Source organism: Rhamphochromis longiceps, linkage group LG15 (assembly GCF_057381845.1).
Source record: "Rhamphochromis longiceps isolate RC_006_pf linkage group LG15, R_longiceps_female_GT1.1, whole genome shotgun sequence".
NCBI lineage: Eukaryota > Metazoa > Chordata > Actinopteri > Cichliformes > Cichlidae > Rhamphochromis > Rhamphochromis longiceps.
The window spans coordinates 21,534,514-21,554,833 of NC_140571.1; the positions used below are offsets into that span (position 1 = coordinate 21,534,514).

The following is a 20,320-nucleotide window of genomic DNA, read 5'->3' on the forward strand; positions in this document are numbered from 1 at the left end:
AAAAGGCCTTTTTCAGGGAACACAAAATGGTTAACAAATTAAAGCTGTTCTGCAGCAATTGTGGTTGACCAAGCCTTAAAAGCTGGTGCTACTAATTCCTACAGGTGTTTCAAATTGCCTGGATTACTCTGCCTGGATAAAAGTAGTGTTGGAACACACCTTGGTACCATATGTTCGTGAGCACCAGTAGAACAGTATTGTACTGCAGAAAGTAGTGTGATGCTACAAAAATGGTGAGAAAAAGGCAATTAACAATGGAAGAAAGAAAGACCCTCATAACATTAAAAAATTTAGGTATTTCTTCCACAGAAATTGCAAAGAAAGTCAAGGTGTCACTGAGTAGAGTTTCCTTCACAATCAAAAGCACTCAGAAACTGGGGCAAACTGTGACAGGAACAGGTCTGGCAGACCCAAAGCCACAGTTGAATCAGAGGACAGGTTTCTGAGAGTTAACGGCTTACGTGATAGGCGGCTCACAGGACAACCATTTCAAGCACAGCCTTGATAGTGGTCGTGGTAAGCAAGTCTCAGTTTCAACTGTGAGGAGAAGACTTTGAGCTGCAGGTTTGACAGGACGAGTTGCAGCAAGAAAGCCATTGCTAAGATGTCAGAATAAGACAAAGAGGCTTGCCTGGGCCATGAAACACTGTCATTGGACTACTGAAGACTAGAAGAAGGTATTCTGGACCGATGAATCATAATTTGAAATCTTCGGTTCACCACGCAGGATCTTTGAATGCCATCGAGTATCAAAGGGATGGTTCCACAGTGTTGGCATCAACTGTCAAACATGGAGGAAGAAGTTTGATGGTCTGGGGCTGTTTTGCTAAATCCAAGGTCGGTGACTTGTACAGTGTGAGAGGCACCCTGAATCCTACCTTAGTTATGTTGTAATAGGTGTAGGCTGCTGGGGGATTCCCATCATGCACTGAGTATTTCTTCTTTAGTCACCTTTCTCACTATCTATGTGTTAATAGACCTTTCTGCATTGAATCATACTTGCTATTAATCTCTGACTCTCTTCCACAGCTCATCTTTTGTCCTCTCTTCCTTCTCTCACACCAACTGGTTGCAGCAGATGGCCCCGCCCCTCCCTGAGCCTGGTTTTGCCGGAGGTTTCTTCCTGTTAAAAGGAAGTTTTTCCTTCCCACTGTCGCCAAAGTGCTTACTCATAGGGGGTCATATGATTGTTGGGGTTTTCTCAATATATATTATTGTAGGGTTTACCTTACAATATAAAGTACCCTGAGGCGACTGTTGTTGTAATTTGGCGCTGTATAAATAAAATTCAATTGAATTGAATATAATCAAACTAATCAACGTTAGTTAGTTTAAGTACAACGTTACAACTGAATGCTAGTGGACTCAAAAGTGGGCTTGAAAATCTGGAAACAGCAGGTTAACGTCTGACAGGCTACAAATATTGATTAAAAAACATTGATCACGTGGTTTTACAGTATTGCTCTTAATATTTTATAAAAGCAGAAGCATCTACATCTAAGTTCTCTATTGACAGTGTTCTCTCTTTCAAGATACTTTTATCATAAGAACATTATGCCTTAATTTTTTATATGTTTTTAAACAAAAAGAAAAATTAAAGATAGCAAAAGAAAGTTAAAAGACTATTTAAAACTGTCTTTCAGCCAGTCTTGTTAAAATCATGAATAGTATTGTTTTCACAATGACCCTGGAGGGAGAATCTAACTCTTTAGAGATGCTTGGACTTGCTGAAGCAGTGAAGGCATGCAGAGCAAAGTGAGGCCTAAGGCCAATACACCCCCCACCCACCCCCACCCCGTGTTTTTCCCCAAACATCCCCAAGCAGCATTTTTAGCATCTGCATAAGAGGCCTGCACTTTTAAAAGTGATACAAACGCAAAAATCTCTGAGCTGAGATGCTTGACAGCTGTCATTCTAGATAAACTAAGTGACACAGTAGCTTAGCAAAGGCAAGATGGTTAATTCTTTCTCAAAAACCTGAAATGTTCCCACAATGTTTCCCCATACCGCTGTCACGCTGTCAAAAGTCAAGCTGGTGCTATCAGTGCTTGTTTTAACTTGGTTACACAGACCTTGTCAGGGCTTAACGAGGCTACACAGAAAGTTTGTTTACATGCCATGATTAAAAAACAAAGGTGCTTTTGCTTCGTAGTTAGATGTTTGAATTGTTTGTATTCTATATTCTATATCTATTTTACAAGTGAGTTTTGGTCTATGTAAGTCCCGTTGGTCTAACAGTGCAATAACAGCTGGTGACTCACCCCCTCATGCAATAAGGAGGAGCTACAAACTGGGGGCAGAGCAGCAGTACAAAAGAGATGCCTACTGTACCTGCACACTGACTTACTTCCAGATTTAACTGGAACTGGTACTGACTTTCGCCTGAAAGGACATAAAGTAGCAATGACTCAAGGACTGAAAGAAGAAACCTAAAGTTTTAAAAAGGACCAAAACTAAAGACACCGAGGAAACCTGTTTGACAGGATTTCTTCTGTTTTGACTGCTAAAATGGAACTCGATCTTTGAAGTGATTTCCTCTTCACTTTAGAGACAATGCTTTGCTCTATGCTTCCAGGGTAGAATCTGTTTCTGTTTTCAAGCTTGGAATTAATATTTGCTGACCCCCAGGCAATTTGTTTTTTGACTGCTAAAATGGAAAGCACCAATGGAACTGAACAACCTCTTGAAGACGATGAAGCTGCCGAGATACAAGTGTACAAGTTCTATGCAGCCGCAATAATTGTGATTTTTATCTTGGCTTTGCCTCTGAATGCATCTGTCATCCACCTCTTTATTTTCAAGCTAAGGTTTTGGAAATCCAGCACAAATAATATCTTCCTCTTCAACCTGGTTTTGGCTGACATCCTCCTGCTGATCTGCTTGCCCATAAAGGCCTATACCTTCATCCAGGGAGTTAGAAATAGTAACAATGACGCTGTCTGCAAAGCCATGCTTTTCATGTTGTTTTTAAACCGTGGAGCTAGCATCGCCTTCCTAACAGCGACTTCCATCCATCGGTATTTTCATGTGGTGCACCCTGGTCGAAAAAGTCCCCTAAAAGCGCTTAAGAAGTCTCCACAGATCTCTGTCCTCATCTGGGTGCTGCTTCTGCCTCTCACCATCCCCACCATGCTCAAAAACTTTGACTGCTCTTACAGCCTCATTAAAGAAAATGCTACCGTGATCAAGGTAATGCTTACTTGTTTCATGCCTTATTCTCTCTTACTGTAGACAACACGTGCATAAATTAAGGTCATTGTGTCTTAATACTTATAACAGTTTAATAAGAGTTTAATTTTGTTTTAAATCTAGGAATCCTCCACAGCAGTCATGCAAAGTGATTTTTAAACAGAGGTTAGACTGCTGACATTCCCTTTTATTTTTATCCCCCTATCTAAGGATGTGGTGGATGGCATCAGAGAGACTGTAATCTTTACTCAGATCCTGATCCCGTTTGTCATCCTGCTCTACTGCACTGTGCGCATCGTCAACCGACTCAGGAAAAAAACAGTCGGGGATAGGACCAAGCTGAAGAGAGCGGTATTTCTGGTCACTGCTGTCATGGTGCTCTTTTCATTCTGTTTCCTCCCCTGCACCATAGCCAGGATGGTTCTGCTTACCATTCGGGTCAAAGATATGCCTGATTACATCGAGCACAAAGCTGTAGTGGCCTTTGATGGCCTCGTGGTCCTCTCCTACATAGACTGTCTGCTCGACCCACTTGTCTACTGCTTCTCTAGCACCAAGTTCAAAGCACTTTATCTATCCAATTACTTCCCATTTTTAGTAAAAGAAACTCCACAGGTCAGCTCAACAGGAAAGTCAAACAGAACTACAAATGCTACTGTCATTTCATGTTTATGAAAACAAAGAAGGGAGAGTTCCCATACAGAGTGTGGTTTCACTCTATAGTAGCCGCAGGTTGAAAAAAATGGTTCAATGGTTAAAATGTGTTATGAGGACAAGGCATATATATATTTGAATTCCTACTTTCTTAAGATTTTCAAATATACAGAAGTAAAAAATGAAAAAATATATTAGTTTATCAGCCCTATGGATATAGCACAGGGGTCAAAGTTTGAAATTTCTCTAAGAGAATGCCTCCCAGCCAAAGTATGCACATCTGTTCTTCTGTCAAATTATACCAACACAGCTTTTATCTAAGCCACAACAGTGAAACAAGTTTTTGTTTTTCACACCATCTGTTAGATAACATTTAGGGGATCCTCAGTCTGCAGGTGATTAATACGTCATTTTAAAAGTACATACAGGGAAATTATCATGACATGATCATTTCCAGCTCATAACAGTTCAATATAATAATTATTTTTTATATTCATATTTATTTTGTCTTATACTGGGCCATGTAGCAGACATTCAGGTTATCCACAGTCAGAAGTAAGTCTCGCTCTCAGTCATGTGTCTTCTGATTGGCTTCACATCATCAAATGGTGGAATGGGAAGGATCTACACAATTTTAGGCAGGTGGCTTTAACATTGTGGCTGGTCGGTACTGAACTGTTTGTGATGTGTGAATAGAGATATGTATATATATTCATCCTGAGATTATTTCTAGTAAATGGATTACGGTATGTTGGGAACACCTTGATGATACCACCTTGAAAGCTCTGCTCACAAAGTGCCACGCCCACAAACGACTCTTACAATGTAACACGTGAGTCATACACTCAACCTGAACTAATCTTCACCCTGACTTAGTCCCAGAAATCCCAGCATTTCTATATAAGTCACATGGGTGAAATTACTCACCTTAATGACACCATCAGTAGATGTAGCGCGCCGAGTGAGGGTATGTCTGGTGTAACTGTCTGTCAGTAAATAGACACCTCCCTGATTTAAGTAGTCAATAAGCTGGAATCTGGTGAGTCTATGCTCCCTGCTTTCATCTACAATTTAAATCGTCTGTGGGTTAACAATGAGTCACTGCAAGGTACAAACACTTATGCACTTATTTGGAATAGCAGTATTTGTTATAGTTCTTTGTCGTAAGAAAATAATGAATAACTACAAGTGTAATAACTGAGTTAAATAATTCTTTTGAGTTATGGGTAAAAAACAAACTGAGGACATTGATACATAAGCTAAGGCAAAAATGTAAATAATAAGGAGACAGAGTTAGAAGCAATAAATATTAGCACCCTGCAGTGATTACTTTGTTTACTTGTCTGAAAGTTGTGTAAATGTGACATTTTGAAAATATTATTTGTTTATCTGTGACCCTAATGAATTCAGCTGCAAAGTCAATATGCTTCATTCTTGTGTTACCATATCATTCAATCTGCATTTTACATTTAAAAAGTACATTTAGAAATCCACACTAAAAAAATGGCCTTTTGATGGATGACTACACACTCTGGACATAAAGAAAAGAGAGTAAAAGAGTAGGAGGGAGTCCTTACCTTCCTTGAAAGGAATCTTTGCAGAGTCCTTATTATTTATTTCTGGCCTTTTGAACCAGATGGTTAAAAAACATTATTACCACCCTGCTAGCTTTCCTTTTGGGGCTGCCAATATTTGGGTTTTTTGGTATGCAGGAAAAAACAACAACATAATTCTCCCCATCAGCACAAATATGAATACAACCGTGCCTTTTTGTGGATAAGAATTACATTATATTATTCAGACTTAAATCACTTCACAAAAAGTGACACTTATTGTTTTCTTAGAAATTCCGAATGTTTTCATACCCTAGATATATTGTAGCAGTAAATTAAGTTGTGAAAAAGACTAACACAAGTTGGCATTTTATATTTTTGTTTGCATGAGGCATTTTGTAAATATTTTGTGTATTTTTACTTCTGCACCAACATGTTAATCTTCATTTTCTGCTGATGGCACATCAGAAATTTTGGTGTACATGTATATGTGGATATATGTTAATATATTTGCATACAACAGCTAATTAAATTAACAAAAAGAAAACATTTCCATGATGTTCAGATGTGGGTGAAAACACATTCAGGCCAAAATACAGCTCCTCTATGGGGTTATGAGTGAATGTCACTGTTGTGACAAGTGGCTCTATTAATTAATTAATGAGGTAAAAAGTGTCAAAAAATTGCTGGTTCCACTCTTAACGGAGAGCTAAAAGCCTTTCAGTGTATATTTGTGACTGAAAATGATGGCACGGATGGAAAACTTCTGGAAGGCTTTAGGAACCACAAAAGACGACTGTAATGTATCTAATGGTGAACTTTAAACTCAATCTGCCAAAATAATTCATAATTATTACCATTAAAACTTTTTCTTGGCCGTTTTGTCTCTTCTTGCACAAATACGTTTGAATTTAGACTCAAGAAAAGAAGAGAGACAGATCAAGGGTTGCTGGGATACAAGCAGTCAAACATGTGGTTATGGCGTGTTGACACATGTAAAAAGACCAGTTCTGACAAGTTTTGGCAGACATCAAATTAGAACACATTACGTAGCTTTTACTGACAGAGATGACACTGGGATTTCTAAAGAATGTGAGACCATGTAAAGAAATAAGATAAGAAGAGACTGTATCTGAGGGAAAAACATGACATTGAGATTTTAGACAGAAAAGGGAGAAATATGCCATTTACTGTTTACTGTATATAACTACATACATTAATATTTTTTCAAATATAAATTTTGTTTTAAAAAAATTGTTAATTTTTTCCTTTCATGTGACATGAAAACACTTTTTTTTATTTTTGCGGCCAACATGTTGTCAAACTAATGACTGAGAGGGAAAAGAAGTTGTCTCATTTTAACTGTTAGCAGTAGTTTGCACACCACGGCAGGTACTCCTAAATGTAAGTAGCCTCTCAGTAGGTCAGTGCACTCAGCTTAGCCACAAAAAATGCTCGTTATTGATTCATGGAACATGATTAAAATCTAACCCAACAAGGTTTCTTCCCAGTCCCAAAATCTACTGAAAGAAGCTCGACCCACAGTGACATTGTTCAACATCCCACACAAGCCACAGAATTGCTGCCAACGCCTTGGTGCCAAAGAACAGAGAAAACCCTCTGGGATCCCACATGCATGTCCATACCCAGATCTGTTACAGTTGTTTTGGCAGTAGGATAGGGACCTAAAAAGTGTCAGGCTGCTGGTATTAACATTGTGTTTGATTTATAATTTAGATGTTGCCTGGTTAAGTAATACTGTTTGTTGCATTATCTGTACTCTATGAGATTTATAAAACTAAATTTTTTTTTTTTTTTTAAATTAGCTTAAAATACAGACAGACTGAGATGTAGGAATCATTGCACAGCATAGATAATTCACAAGCAGACAGTCAACCGGTGGCTATGTTAGCAGCAGGCCTCTGGGTCCGGGCTTGTCCAAATATTTCTCTGTGCTCCTTTAACCGCAGTTTGTTACAGCTGTTTTGGATTCTTGTACACATGCTCTTCGAAGTTATTTAGTTTATGTCTTGATGTAAGATGTTTACTTTGTTACGCCTCATTTTATTTTGGCAGTCTTTTGTTCCCTGTGTTTTGCATTTAGTTTTACTTCATTTATCTTGTTATCCTGTGATTGTTTGGACCTGTTTGTTTTCCCTGTTCCACATTCTCTTGGGGTCCAGGGTATAGTTGGCCGTTTTTGACTGCTTTTGATTTTACCTTTATATTTCCCCTTAAAAAATTGTTTTCTTTGCATTGTTTGTGGTATCGTTGCTTTCAGTACAACCTCACGTCTAAATTTACAGTTATTTTTTCATGTTAACATAGTGTATTTATACAATTGGCCTAAAATAACACAAAAAACCTAAAATTCAAGCAAGTAAGTATTTTTTATTGTGAGAACCACAAACATGTTAAATGAATCATTTTCATAACTTCATCAGGTAGTGGCCTCCAGCTCACACTGGAGCATCTCGCAGCCGAGGGTGAGATGACAGGAAAGAGAATCAGCACCTCCAAGTCTGAGGTCATGGTCCTCACCCGGTCAAGTGCTCACTCCAGCTTGGGGATGAATTACTGCCCCAAGTGTGGAGTTTAAGAATCTTTTGTCTTGTTCACGTTTGAGGAGAGAAGGGAGCTCGGATGAGAGATGAGATTTGCTCATTCAAATCAAATTTTACCGTAGTTTAGTTTTATTTCACGATAATAAATCAATACAAGATATGAACTCTTATTTATTCTCCTTTCTTTTAGCAGCTGCTCTGGAGAGTATAGTGATGGTGGTTTTGATATGAGTCATGTCTGTACGGAAGAAGCATGTTTTTTATTAAAATATTACAAAATATTACTGATTGTCTATTTAACTTGAGTAATGCTGTTGCAAAATACTCACAACTTGCTGTAACACTAAAACATATTTATTTTTAAACTGCTCTCACATTATCTTGGTAAGAACTTATAAATAACATAGCAAAGAACAGGGAAACAGTCAGAACCCATCTCCGATCTGAAGGTGCAGGGAAGCAATCCAGAGCAAAATTAACCTGGTCATTTACATGGTAATTTCTACGATGCAAATGATTTACACTGTAAGACAATATGAATTAATTTCCCCATACCAAACAATAGTTTTCCCATAGGTATGGGAGTCGAGAACCGGTACTTGCAGAAAATCAGTTCCCAGTAGTCCAATTCCTGCTTCCTGCTCCAATTGTCTGCTTGATCTCAGTCCCACTTATCGGTTCTTGCACTCACACTCAGTGGGATGTAAAAGTTTGGCCAACCTTGTTAACACTTATTTTCCTGTATAAATCGTTGGTTGTTACAATAAAAAACGTCAGTTAAATATATCATATAGGACAGCAGTCCCCAACCTTTTTTGCACCATGGACCGATTTATGCCCGACAATATTTTCACGGACCGGCCTTTAAGGTGTCGCGGATAAATACAACAAAATAAAACTATTACCGGTACCGAAAAAAGAAGATTTATTCATAACACATGTGAAAAGACCCAGGAAAACAGAGTAAACGATAACAAAATAACGCTGAAAACCGATAAAAACCCTGAAAACCATACATTTCACACCTGAGCCTCAACTCTCGCGGCCCGGTACCAAACGACTCACGGACCGGTACCTGTCCGAGGCCCGGGGGTTGGGGACCGCTGATATAGGAGACACACACAGTGATATTTGAGAAGTGAAATGAAGTTTTTTGAATTTACAGAAAGTTTGCAATAATTGGTTAACCCTTGTATGGTGTTCGGGTCTGTGAGACCCGTGTTCAGTTTTTTTCAAAAGAAAAATTAAACAATTAATTATTTTTTCACGTGTAAATGTGTTGTGTCTTTCCACTCACTCCACTTGATTATAACTGATTTATTTATAACATTTTATATAAAAGAAAAACGAGAAGCACATTAATTCATAAATGTGATCTAACAAAGGTAAAGGGAAAAAATTAACCATGTTTGCTGTTCATATGTCTTGTAATTGGGATGAAGTAAACATCTGTTGAGTAATTTAACATAAAATTGTTTGATAGTGTTAATTTGGAAAGCCAAAACTCTAGCGGGTCCACCAGACCCATGAACACTGGCTGAGTAACAAAAATACGAACACTACACAAGGGTTAAACAAATTCAGGCAGGTGCATAAATTTGGGCACTGTTGTCATTTTATTGATACCAAAACCATTAGAACTAATTATTGGAACTCAAATTGACTTGGTAAGCTCAGTGACCCCTGACCTACATACACAGGTGAATCCAGTAATGAGAAAGAGTATTTAAGGGGGTCAATTGTAAGTTTCCCTCCTCTTTTAATTTTCTCTGAAGAGTAGCAACATGGGGTCTCAAAACAACTCTCAAATGACCTGAAGACAAAGATTGTCACCATCATGGTTTAGGGGCAGGACACAGAAAGCTGTCTCAGAGATTTAAGCTGTCTGTTCTCACAGTTAGGAACATGCTGAGAAAATGGAAAACCACAGGCTCAGTTCAAGTTAAGGCTCAAAGTGACAGACCAAGAAAAATCTCGGATAAGCAGAAGCAATGAATGGTGAGAACAGTCAGAGTCAACCCACAGACCAGCACCAAAGACTTACAACATCATCTTGCAGCAGATGGAGTCGCTGTGCATCGTTCAACCATTCGGCGCACTTTACACAAGGAGATGCTGTATGCGAGAGTGATGCAGAGGAAGCCTTTTCTCCGCCCACAGCACAAACAGAGCCGCCAAAGCACATTTGGACAAGCCAGCTTCATTCTGGAAACACTGCTCAAAATCCACTAAGGCATTCATGCAGAGGAACAAGTACAACGTTCTGGAACCGCCATCTCAGCCCAGACCTGAATATTATTGAAAATCTGTGGTGTGAGTTAAAGAGAGCTGTCCATGCTCGGAAGCCATCAAACCTGAATGAACTAGAGATGTTTTGTAAAGAGGAATGGTCCAAAATACCTTCAACCACAATCCAGACTCTCATTGGAACCTACAGGAAGCGGTTGCCCAAACTTTTGCATCCCACTGTAAATCACCTGATTTGTGTTCACGTCTAAGAAGCGAAAAATAATGGCGCAGTCTAGAGTGGAAGTGTAAAACTGCACCCAGGACAGAAACAGCTGCATTATGCTGCTAAGATAACTTCAGTTTCTTTACAAGCATCTGCCAAGATGCATGCTAACGCTAAGCTAGCCAAGAACCCAGAGTGAAAATTGAGTGAATGCCGACCCCAGGGGCCAGACCCTCAACTTCAACAGGTAACAAAGCAGATGAGCAGTCAGGTTGCAGCCTCCCTCTCTTCCTGTTCACGTTTCCAAAGCAGAATCCCTGGCGATCGCTTTTTTGTTCTGGTTTTCATCTTTGCTTTGTCCAGTCAGCTTTGTATTCCACTACGAAAACGATTTTAAAGATGTGTCACCTCATTAAGCAATTGTTTTAGTCTGTGGGGTTGTAGCCTCAGGTTTATGTTTTTAAATAGTGATTATGGCAAACTGTGCTTGAGCTATTTTACAGAGTAACATAAAAGTAACGTAACAAATAGTATAACAAATTACTTTTCCCTGGTAGTAATTATGCAATTAAATAAAGTACTATATTAAATAAAAGTACTGTATTACTATATTCAGTAATACGTCACACTTAATCCTCTATAGCCACACACCGTGATCTGCCAGACACACCAACCCATCCCTGTTTTACGGGTAAAACAGGGATGGGTCCAGGAGGTCTATTTGGAAAGAGAGCACAGGTTGGATCGTTGGCAAAATGCCGGGGCAACACTAACGCAAGTCGCACAACTATCCAGTGACGAGTAGCACAGCTTCATTGTCTTAAGTAGTGACAGGAACACAGAGGTAATTGGGCGCAGGTAGGTACTGTAGATGTCCTGCAGGTGCGTGAGCCAAAGGTGGGAACCCATAATGAGTCCCGCCCTGGGAGGAGCGAAAGAGAGAGAGTAACAACAACAAAAACACTGTCACAGCTGACCATCCTCAGGCAGGCCTGCTGGGCCATGACATACACTCATATTATTGGTATAGAAAAGTCACGTTGCAATGGCTGTAATGGGTTAAAATTCGCACTGTTACAGTCAGACGTGCAACAAGCCATAAAGCACAAAACGTACTCAACTGTGTTCATGTGTCTGTTGCAGAAACCATGTGGCATAGCTCATTTGTGCAACATTGTGTCAGACAATGACACAGCAGTACAGTTAAGTAAAGTGAAGTAAAGATGTCAGTGCATGGCTTAATAGGATTCAAATTTATATTGAAGTTTGAAATGATTAGTTTTCTTGTATTTTACAGCAGAGGGCAGCTTTAGAGAGGAGGAGGAATGGTTACTTTAACGGTTAACATGAACAGAGCAAAGTATGTTGACTTTGACAAGATTGCATGGTTGACTTAGTTACCAAAAACGCTGTTATGCATTTTCAGGTTGATTTTTGCAAGGAGTATTTTGTAAGAATGACCAAAGTGTTTGTCTATGATTTCCTCTGAGTTTTCATAGTTGTAGAAGACTCTTTATGCTCATCCTAAAGCATAGACATGACTTTTCCACTGCTTGCAATTCTCTAGTATGTTCAAACAAAGGTGTACTTGAAGATGAACTCCTGTCTGTATTAGAAAGCTGTAATATTTCCTTAAAGAATCCTCTTATATACTGTAACAAAATGTATGCAGTGTAAACTCATCAGATCTTCAGACAAACTTGTATTCTGGCTCAACCTCACCCCATGAATCATACAACTATTTCTTTGAAAAGTATTCACAACCCTTCACTTTTTTGTTGTATCTTTCATGTTGTACAGTTTTCCTATATGTATGCTCAACAACACTTAACCAAACATGCATGAATTCATGATGATACCATTCCTGTAGAGTGTCATTTGGGTCTGGAGAATATCCCAGCTGGAACTGAGGAAGAATACAGCCTGGAAAAATCCCTCCTCTATGACAAAGCTAATCCAAAAACACAATATTCATGCCTGTGGATACCATTTAACCCGCTGTGTGCCAGCACACCAGCACAGACAACATTTAGAATATTAGCAGGTCAGAATGCAGAACGTTTCAAAACCTTTCAGTATCACAGAAGCACAATGGTCTCAATCATTTTGAAACGGAAAAAAAAGTTTTTCAAATCATAAACAAATGTGGAATTCCAACATTAGATTGCACAAAGTAAGAGGTGATTTCATTTGAAGATAATTATCACGTGCACACTTTCCAAGCTATGAAGCTGATCCTTCACTCATTATTTCTGTGGCACCGGTGACATATTGATAAAATAGAGGTATAGGTTGGCACTGCCCGTAATCCTTCAACCAAATAACAAAAACACCTGATTCTGACCCTGGCAAACTCTCACTTTGACATAACCAAAGTAGGTTTAATCAAGAAAACTGATAAGTATTAATCCAACTTAGATTAGCTGGCATGGAGCTGAAATACAGACTCTGCCAGCGACTATAAAGTAGCAGCTCAGTCAGACTGGCTTTCCATGCAATGCAAGAAAAGATGTGTCAGGAAGAGTGGAACAAACAGCCTGAATCCAGATGTGCAAAGATTGAAAACCCTTGAACATAGAAGGCTGTAGCTGCTGCCAAATGAGGCTTTGACAAACAAATGTATCTGTCAATAAGACACAGGTTTATGATTTTTTTTTAACATTTAAAAAAGATTCATAAACAATGTTATTACTTTGTCATAACAGGTTATTGAACGTAGGAAAAATCTCAAATCTAAAACTGTGTACCTAAAGACACTGATCTGTCACTTTATAGCAATGTAAAACTTATATGTGTTTGCATGTTTTTTCCATGAATGTCTCCAAACATAATATTGCAAATGTGCAAGCATGATTTTGTCATATTGACAGTCCCCTGAATGTCACAAGGAGTTTAGCCAGTCTGCTGATAAAACCACCTTGAACTACCAGTTTCCAAATAGCTCTCTCTCTCTCTGTAACATCGAAATTACTGTCAGATTCCTTTTTTGCAGTAATAATTTAGAGTTTGCAGATTGAAAGATTCATAAATGTAACTCTCATGCTTAGTTTCTCAGTCAGTTGAGTAGAGCTCCCTAAACCACACCTCCAGCACCTCCTGAATGTAAATACTTCTTCGCAAGTAACCAGCGTGGTAGCATCACATAAACAGAGGCTAAGAGAGGGCATTTTCTCCTTTCTCCTTCACTGCATTGAGAGTGTGCTTCCTCCGTATCTTTTGCCATGGAAAAACCAGCCTTGACAGAGGTCCACAATCACTGTAAGGCTCTCTTAAGGGGACTGTTCAATTTAAGGAACTAGAAGGAGAGTGAGAAGGAGCATCTGTCCCTGAGGGGTGAAGATTCGAGATCATAGGAACCTACAACAACCTCCAGGATAAGGGATTTAACTGCAATGCTTGCTTTCTCAATATACGACATATTAATTTGACCGTAGCTTTATCTGCTATAGAAGGTGGACATTTTTTGCCATTTATATGATGATTCAACAAAACATGTCTGTAAATCGATCAGTTGACCACTGCAAAACACCCAGTGACATTACATACCAAGTCCTCTCCTGGGTAATGGTGGGAGAATTTACACTGGGTCTGCCTCTCAACCTGTCCGTTCTCTACATCTTCATCTTCAGGTACGGGAAATCTTTTTACTCGTTTACATTTATTCTCGTTTTAGTAAAAACCAAGAGGAAAGCTGTGCTGGATTCTGGTTACTGGGGGCAAAGTTTGCTAAATGAAGTGTAAACCAACTGCGCTACTGATGTGGCGAAGAAAGCGGTTTTAAGTTTATCTTTAAAAGACTGTGACCACTCTGATGCAACCAATTCAGATGCCATGAAAATAACAAGACCTACCAAAACTCTATTAAACCTTTGAAATGGACAGATGAATCCAATTTTGTTCTTGAAAAGTTAAAATAGAAAGTGTAGAACAAAAAAGCTAAGCTGTAAGTGTTACACTGAAGTGCAAACAAAACAAAAAAGCAGACCTTGCAAGTCGCTACAAAGTAAAATCTACATATGTTCCCACGCTGGTCTATGAGTTTTGAAGAGTTTATCTGACATGAGTCTGAGTGCGACTGTCCAACATTTTACTCAGCTCTCCGAGGAGAGGACGAGGTCGTGTAGATGGCAGAAACAGCATCATAAGCTTAGGTTTATTTTTTTCCTGTTCCTCTTCATTCGCTCTTGATACAAAGCAAACTCGCTGGCTGTGAAACAATTAACTGTTATATGACCTTTTTAGATACAAGTTCTGGAAGAACAAAGCGATCTTCTTGTTCAATATTGTGGTTGCTGATTTCTTGCTGGTGGGCTGCCTTCCTTTCAAGATCCATCATTACCAGCACAACTTGAGGCGCAGTGAGGACACTGTGCTTTGTAAGATAATGCTCTTCATGCTGTTTCTCAATCGAGGAGCCAGCATCGCCTTCCTCATCACAATGTCCCTCGATCGCTACTTCAATGTGGTCCATCTTGGAAGGAGAAATTTTGTCAACGTGTTTAAGAAATCTCCTCAGATTTCTGTCGTCATCTGGATCCTCTTGCTTCCCCTCACCACTCCTACTATGGTCACAACCTTTGAGTGCTGCAACAGCCACGGACGGGAAAAGGAGACATTCTTACATGATGTGACGGACACCTTTAGAGAGGTACGGTTTCAGTGTATTTGTTTGGATTTAGTGTTGTTTTATGTTACCTAACAATATATACTGATGACAACTGACTAAAAACAGGTTGTTCGCTGCCTCGCTCTGACAGATCAGATGGCCTCCAGCCTCCAGAAAGAAAACGGGTGGATTTGGATTCAAAAAAACTTTAATATTTATATTTGAACATTTAAGAAGAACAGCAGAGATTAACACAACTGCTTCAACTTCCTATAAAGCTGGCATTACAGTCAATATCCAGTTCAGTTCCCTAACTGGCAGTTCCTTTCCACAAGACATAGATACACTCACCCAGGCGTGGCAGAACCGAATTAGAGTTTTTCTGAAGTAAAAATTGGAGACAGCGTATAAACAAAAGTTTTCATGAATCATTTACATTTATTATTAAGCACGTTTTTTTCTCTTTGTCCTAATTATTAATATTCCTTTGTTTATGTAACTTTTGAAATAAACACAGGATTTTCAGGGTCTGGACCAGTGATGGGATGAGATGTGGAACGTGTGCAGATAAAGATAAACGCTTCTATAGACACTTTTCACAATATTTGGAAATCTTAGAGACCAGACAACTGTTAACTAATGTTAGAAAAACAAAAATCAACAGATAATCACCAGTTATTCTTGAAAGAAAGAATTAATTTGAATCGTTTACATTTCTAACTTAACATCATAACTTAAGTAAAAGGCAGGGGGTTAGCTGGAGAAGCTAAGGAGGGGTTTAAAGGGGTCAAAATATTAGTCCATGATTGAAGACAGAGTGTTTAAGTTAGGAGTGTACATGATAAACTTTCCCATGTCTGTATAGAAATCCAAGTTGACTGTGTGACACATAGAGCTATTGTAACGAGTCATACCTAATAGTGGGGTTTTTGTTTATTTTGTTTTTGTAAGATTGTTTTCTTCTCCCAAATCATCATCCCCTACATCATCCTCGTCTACTGCACGGTCCGCATTGTCAGCCGGCTGAGGAAGAAGACGGTTGGGGAGAAGACTAAGCTGAGGAGGGCTGTGTGCTTAGTCACATCTGTTGTCGTTGTCTTCTCCTTCTGCTTCCTTCCCTGCACTATAACTAGAGCAGCACTGCTGTTTGTGCGGCTGAAGAACTGGCAGGATGCAGAAAACATAGCTGTCCAGGTGTACGACGCCCTCATGGTTTTGTCTTACAGCGACTGCCTGCTGGACCCGTTGATTTACTGTTTCTGTAACTCAGGGTTTAAAGATGTTTACATATCTACCTTTTGCCCTGTATTTATCCAGAAGAGACTGACAAATTCTGACTCTGGCACCCCAAACACAACAACATGTACTAGTACTACTACTACTGCTGGCGCTAGAATGATTTTTTTGCCTATAATGGAGAAATAATCTGTCTCTGTGATACTTGACTCACTCACCCACTCATCCACCCACATAGGTGTTTTTAGCTGGGGAAGAAGTGCTGACAATTTGAAGTCATCAGATGACATTTACTAGGTAGTAAACACACAGCACTCAGTAAACACCACAGTTACTAAACAGAGTTAGTGAGTAGCTGACATGCAGTTCAAAGATTTTTACATTTTCTTCCTTGTTAAAAGATGATTAGTTTACAGATTGGGGCACTAATGTAGGCGGGAGGTTGCTTATTAAATGTAAATATTTTTCTTGTGTGCATGTATAGTTATTTCTTGGGTTATTTTCCACAGGACGCCAGGTGATACTGCTAAATGAGTGTTTATTAAGGTTTTCAGGTGCCTCTTGTTTGATACTATTACTGAAGGATGGTTTTTATCTTTCCAGTTATAGAGGGCTGTTTTTGTAGCCACTGTTAAAGGTTGGTGTGTATTTGTTCATACTCATGCCAGACCTCTTTTATGTAATTGATCCTGTTATATGAGCTCTGTGTATGATTTTAGATTAGATTAGAGAAGAGGCACAGAGAACATGTCCAGTGATTGTTTTTACCTTACAGTTATGGGCATTTATTGTTGGTTTTTATTCGAAGATTAAGACACTTAAATTGTAACGACCTTTTTGTTCCTGCAATGTTTCAGTGAAGGTGCTTTTCCTTTTTTATTTTTTTTATACTACAAGGTCAGCTCAGAGTTTTTAAACAACCTTCTATTGAAAATAGAGACTTCCTTTTAAGGATGTCTTGCACTGCATATGAGTATATCCTCAGTAATCTGTTGTGAGGAACTGCCTTCACATGTACATACAGTCCTATGAAGACAATAGCTTGGTTAAAGTAATACTAACCAGCGTGACCATATAGGGCATTTCAGTGGATTAATAGGGAAGTGTATAAAATTAAAGATCCTGTCTGAGTAGTCCACTCATAAAAGTTAATATACAGTTTTTAAAATTATTTGTGCTAGGTGGAAATTTACACTTCAACTGCATGTTTTAAATAGTAAAATGTATATGCATGTTGTATGTCAATATTTACTTAAATATAAATATTAAAGCATTTTTAGTTATTAGGGTTATTATTAAACCAGACATGATGACATGATATGTTAGTACTTCCTGTAATAAACCAAAGCACTTAGCATTAGTGATATCTATTTTAACTCTCTTTTATTCATCCTACTAGGAGTAGGCCTTCTTAAGGCTGACTTAAATATGCACAGGTGTCATTTATCACTCAGGAATCTCTATAATGCTGAATGCTGAGCATCATCTCTGTCATTAATGCCTCAAACCTGCAGGTTCACCCGCAGTGCAAAATGTTGTGAAATCTACCAAGTGTTCTGATGCTGCTCAAAAAACTGCATTTGACCTCTGAACTTTGAGCACTTGTTTCAGTTACTTGTGGAATTTTATTACTGTGGCTATTTTTACATTTCCCATCACAAAGTGTTTTTTCTTATTGTATGAATAAACTAGTGAGTGCTGGTGTTATTGATTAACTGCCACTACAAAAATGTCAATCCTTACCGGACAACATGTTACACTGTACACATTTTTTTGTAGCACTGAAAACTTAAATTATCTGCCTGTATGATGATGATGATGTGTGCATACTGCTGCTGTAACTACACATCTGACAGAGTTTTTGCAAGTGAAGAGTGTTACCTTTTCTGAGTAAAATGTTACCACAAGAAATACACAATCGTGCAATGTTTACTGTTCAGCTTTTTCTGACACGGTAAGCCTTTACCAAACATATACAAAAAGCAGAAGTAGCTGCCTTGCGACGTCCAAATATTGACACTGTTATAGAAAGATGCTCGAGTATGTTCATGAGCACAACATGAAGTAATTTTTATGTTGAAATAGCATTTCCTCACATGCGGTCAGTTATTCGTGGATGAGGCCCACACTCTGACAGATTCTCCACATTTTATGGTCTCCAGCCTTTGCGCTGTGTGGGTATTATAACAGCAGGGAGAGCAGCTGCATAGCCTTGAAGCCGAGACTAGTAACCCCTAAGCCAGGATATCATAGCAATCATAACAGCAGAGAACAGAAGTATGAAAGCAAATGCAAAGAAAGGCCTAAATGTAAAACAAACACGGAACGTTATTGAATTACTGTTCTTGCCATCGCTGCAAATTGACTTTCTGCTTCCTAAAAGCCTGTAACGACTTAATGACACACCCTCAGCCTGAAACGTTTTATGGGATTTGGGTCATTAAGGTAAGTGACAAGTGCAGCGTTGGAAGCTTGACTAATTCAAGGGGAATAAAATTCCTCCTGTCATTATGTGCACCACTTGTATTGATCCACTTGAAAAAGCTCAGAATGAGTTGTTGAAAATGTTTAATTCTTTCTCTGAAAAAGCAGATTTTTGAAACCCAGTGGACTGACAGGTTTGTGTACTGGGACTAATTTGTTCCTAAAAAACAGGAGTCTACTATATTCAGGCCTTGTGGACCTGCTCTGCTTGCATGAAAACAAGCTCGTACGGTTCCTTTACGAATACATTTTTGGAAACAATCAACGCATAAATTTGTAAATTAGACACAACAGGAACACTAAACTCTTCCATCTGGGAAGCTTGAGAAACATTTCTGCTTTACTACACCTGCACCACAAATGTGCTGTGTGAAGAGGAGTATCTCATGGTACAAAATATGTCATTTTTGTCCTTGGCATATAATTAAAGATAAAAAAAAAACCTGACATCATCATTTTGGGAAAGTACTGTGGTTCTTAACAAATAATAAGTGGACTCTCCCTGAAAACAAAAATGTGGCGACAGCTCTGATGATATTGGATTAATCCTGAGCATGCTGCCTTTAGTTTCACGGCTGAAACTTTGATTATTTATGCTATAAATCCTGCTGCTGTGTGATGTTACAGCTCTTTGGTAAAGAGCAATTATTCAGGGCTGTATGCAGCTGGCATTGCTGTAAAGGGGATAGAGCAGATTGTACTACAGCTGCAGGGTGCTCCATCCCAAATTAACCTAGTGCCATTACTGATGACATATGTGCTTGGGCTGCTGTTTTTCACTAAGACAACAGAATATAAAGTAGTTTTGAGATCTAAAAGGTTAATCCAGTGCAGCAGTTTTGTGAGCTTGCATTCTTTCTAATGGCCAGCAGGGGGCAACTCGTGTAGTTGGTTAAAAGAAAAGCAGGTTATACAGAATTTATTATTTTGACATTAATGAAAGCAACTTTTGCAAATTGCAAGACGGTCACCCAATAGCATATGCTCCAAAGACACTTACCCGGACAGAGGTTAATTATGCACAGATTGAGAAACAACTCTTTGCAGTGTTGTTCAGATGCAGACGTTTCCACACCTACATATACTGCAAAAGAGTCGTTGTCGAGTCAGACCACAAGCCATGGAGCACATACTGAAGAAGCCAATCTCTGTAGCTCCGGCTCATCTGCAGTGCATGCTTTTACAGCTGCAGAGATATGGCATAGAGATTGTGCCAGATTTCTGGAATTTCAGAGACGAAATTTTGCACTACCATAGCATCATCTTCAAAGGTGACAAAAACATAGTGCCAACAGCCCTGAGAAACAATATGCTGGAGAGAATCCACATTGGGCACATCGGGATCGAGTGTAGTGAGCAGGGAGCTAGGGATGCCCTCTTTTGGCCAGGCATGGGCAAAGACATTGCTACCACAGTGTAGAACTGTTCTATATGTCAGTAAAGGTGTGCAGCGAACCCTAAAGAACCTCTCATTCCACCTCTCATGCCTGAGAGACCATGGCAGGCCGTGGCCTCAGACCTCTTCACCTGGCGCGGACGAGACTACATAGTAGCTGTAGACTATTACAGCCGCTACTTTGAG

The 20,320-nt window shown here is 39.1% G+C and overlaps 2 protein-coding genes across 2 annotated transcripts; both read left to right on the forward strand.

Annotated features, from left to right (window-relative positions):
* Nucleotides 1-2,323: 2,323 nt before the first annotated feature.
* gpr31 (G protein-coupled receptor 31) lies at nt 2,324-8,476 on the forward strand. The gene is made up of 2 exons (XM_085383088.1): nt 2,324-3,189; nt 3,400-8,476. Exons 1-2 carry the CDS (start codon nt 2,653-2,655, stop codon nt 3,862-3,864), a joined length of 1,002 nt encoding a protein of 333 aa, XP_085239214.1. The 5' UTR covers nt 2,324-2,652; the 3' UTR covers nt 3,865-8,476.
* Nucleotides 8,477-13,904: 5,428 nt separating this feature from the next.
* Nucleotides 13,905-16,443, forward strand: LOC146652599 (12-(S)-hydroxy-5,8,10,14-eicosatetraenoic acid receptor-like). The gene is made up of 3 exons (XM_085382712.1): nt 13,905-14,041; nt 14,655-15,060; nt 15,970-16,443. The coding sequence occupies exons 1-3, from the start codon at nt 13,905-13,907 to the stop codon at nt 16,441-16,443; spliced, it is 1,017 nt and encodes a 338-aa protein (XP_085238838.1).
* Nucleotides 16,444-20,320: the final 3,877 nt, after the last annotated feature.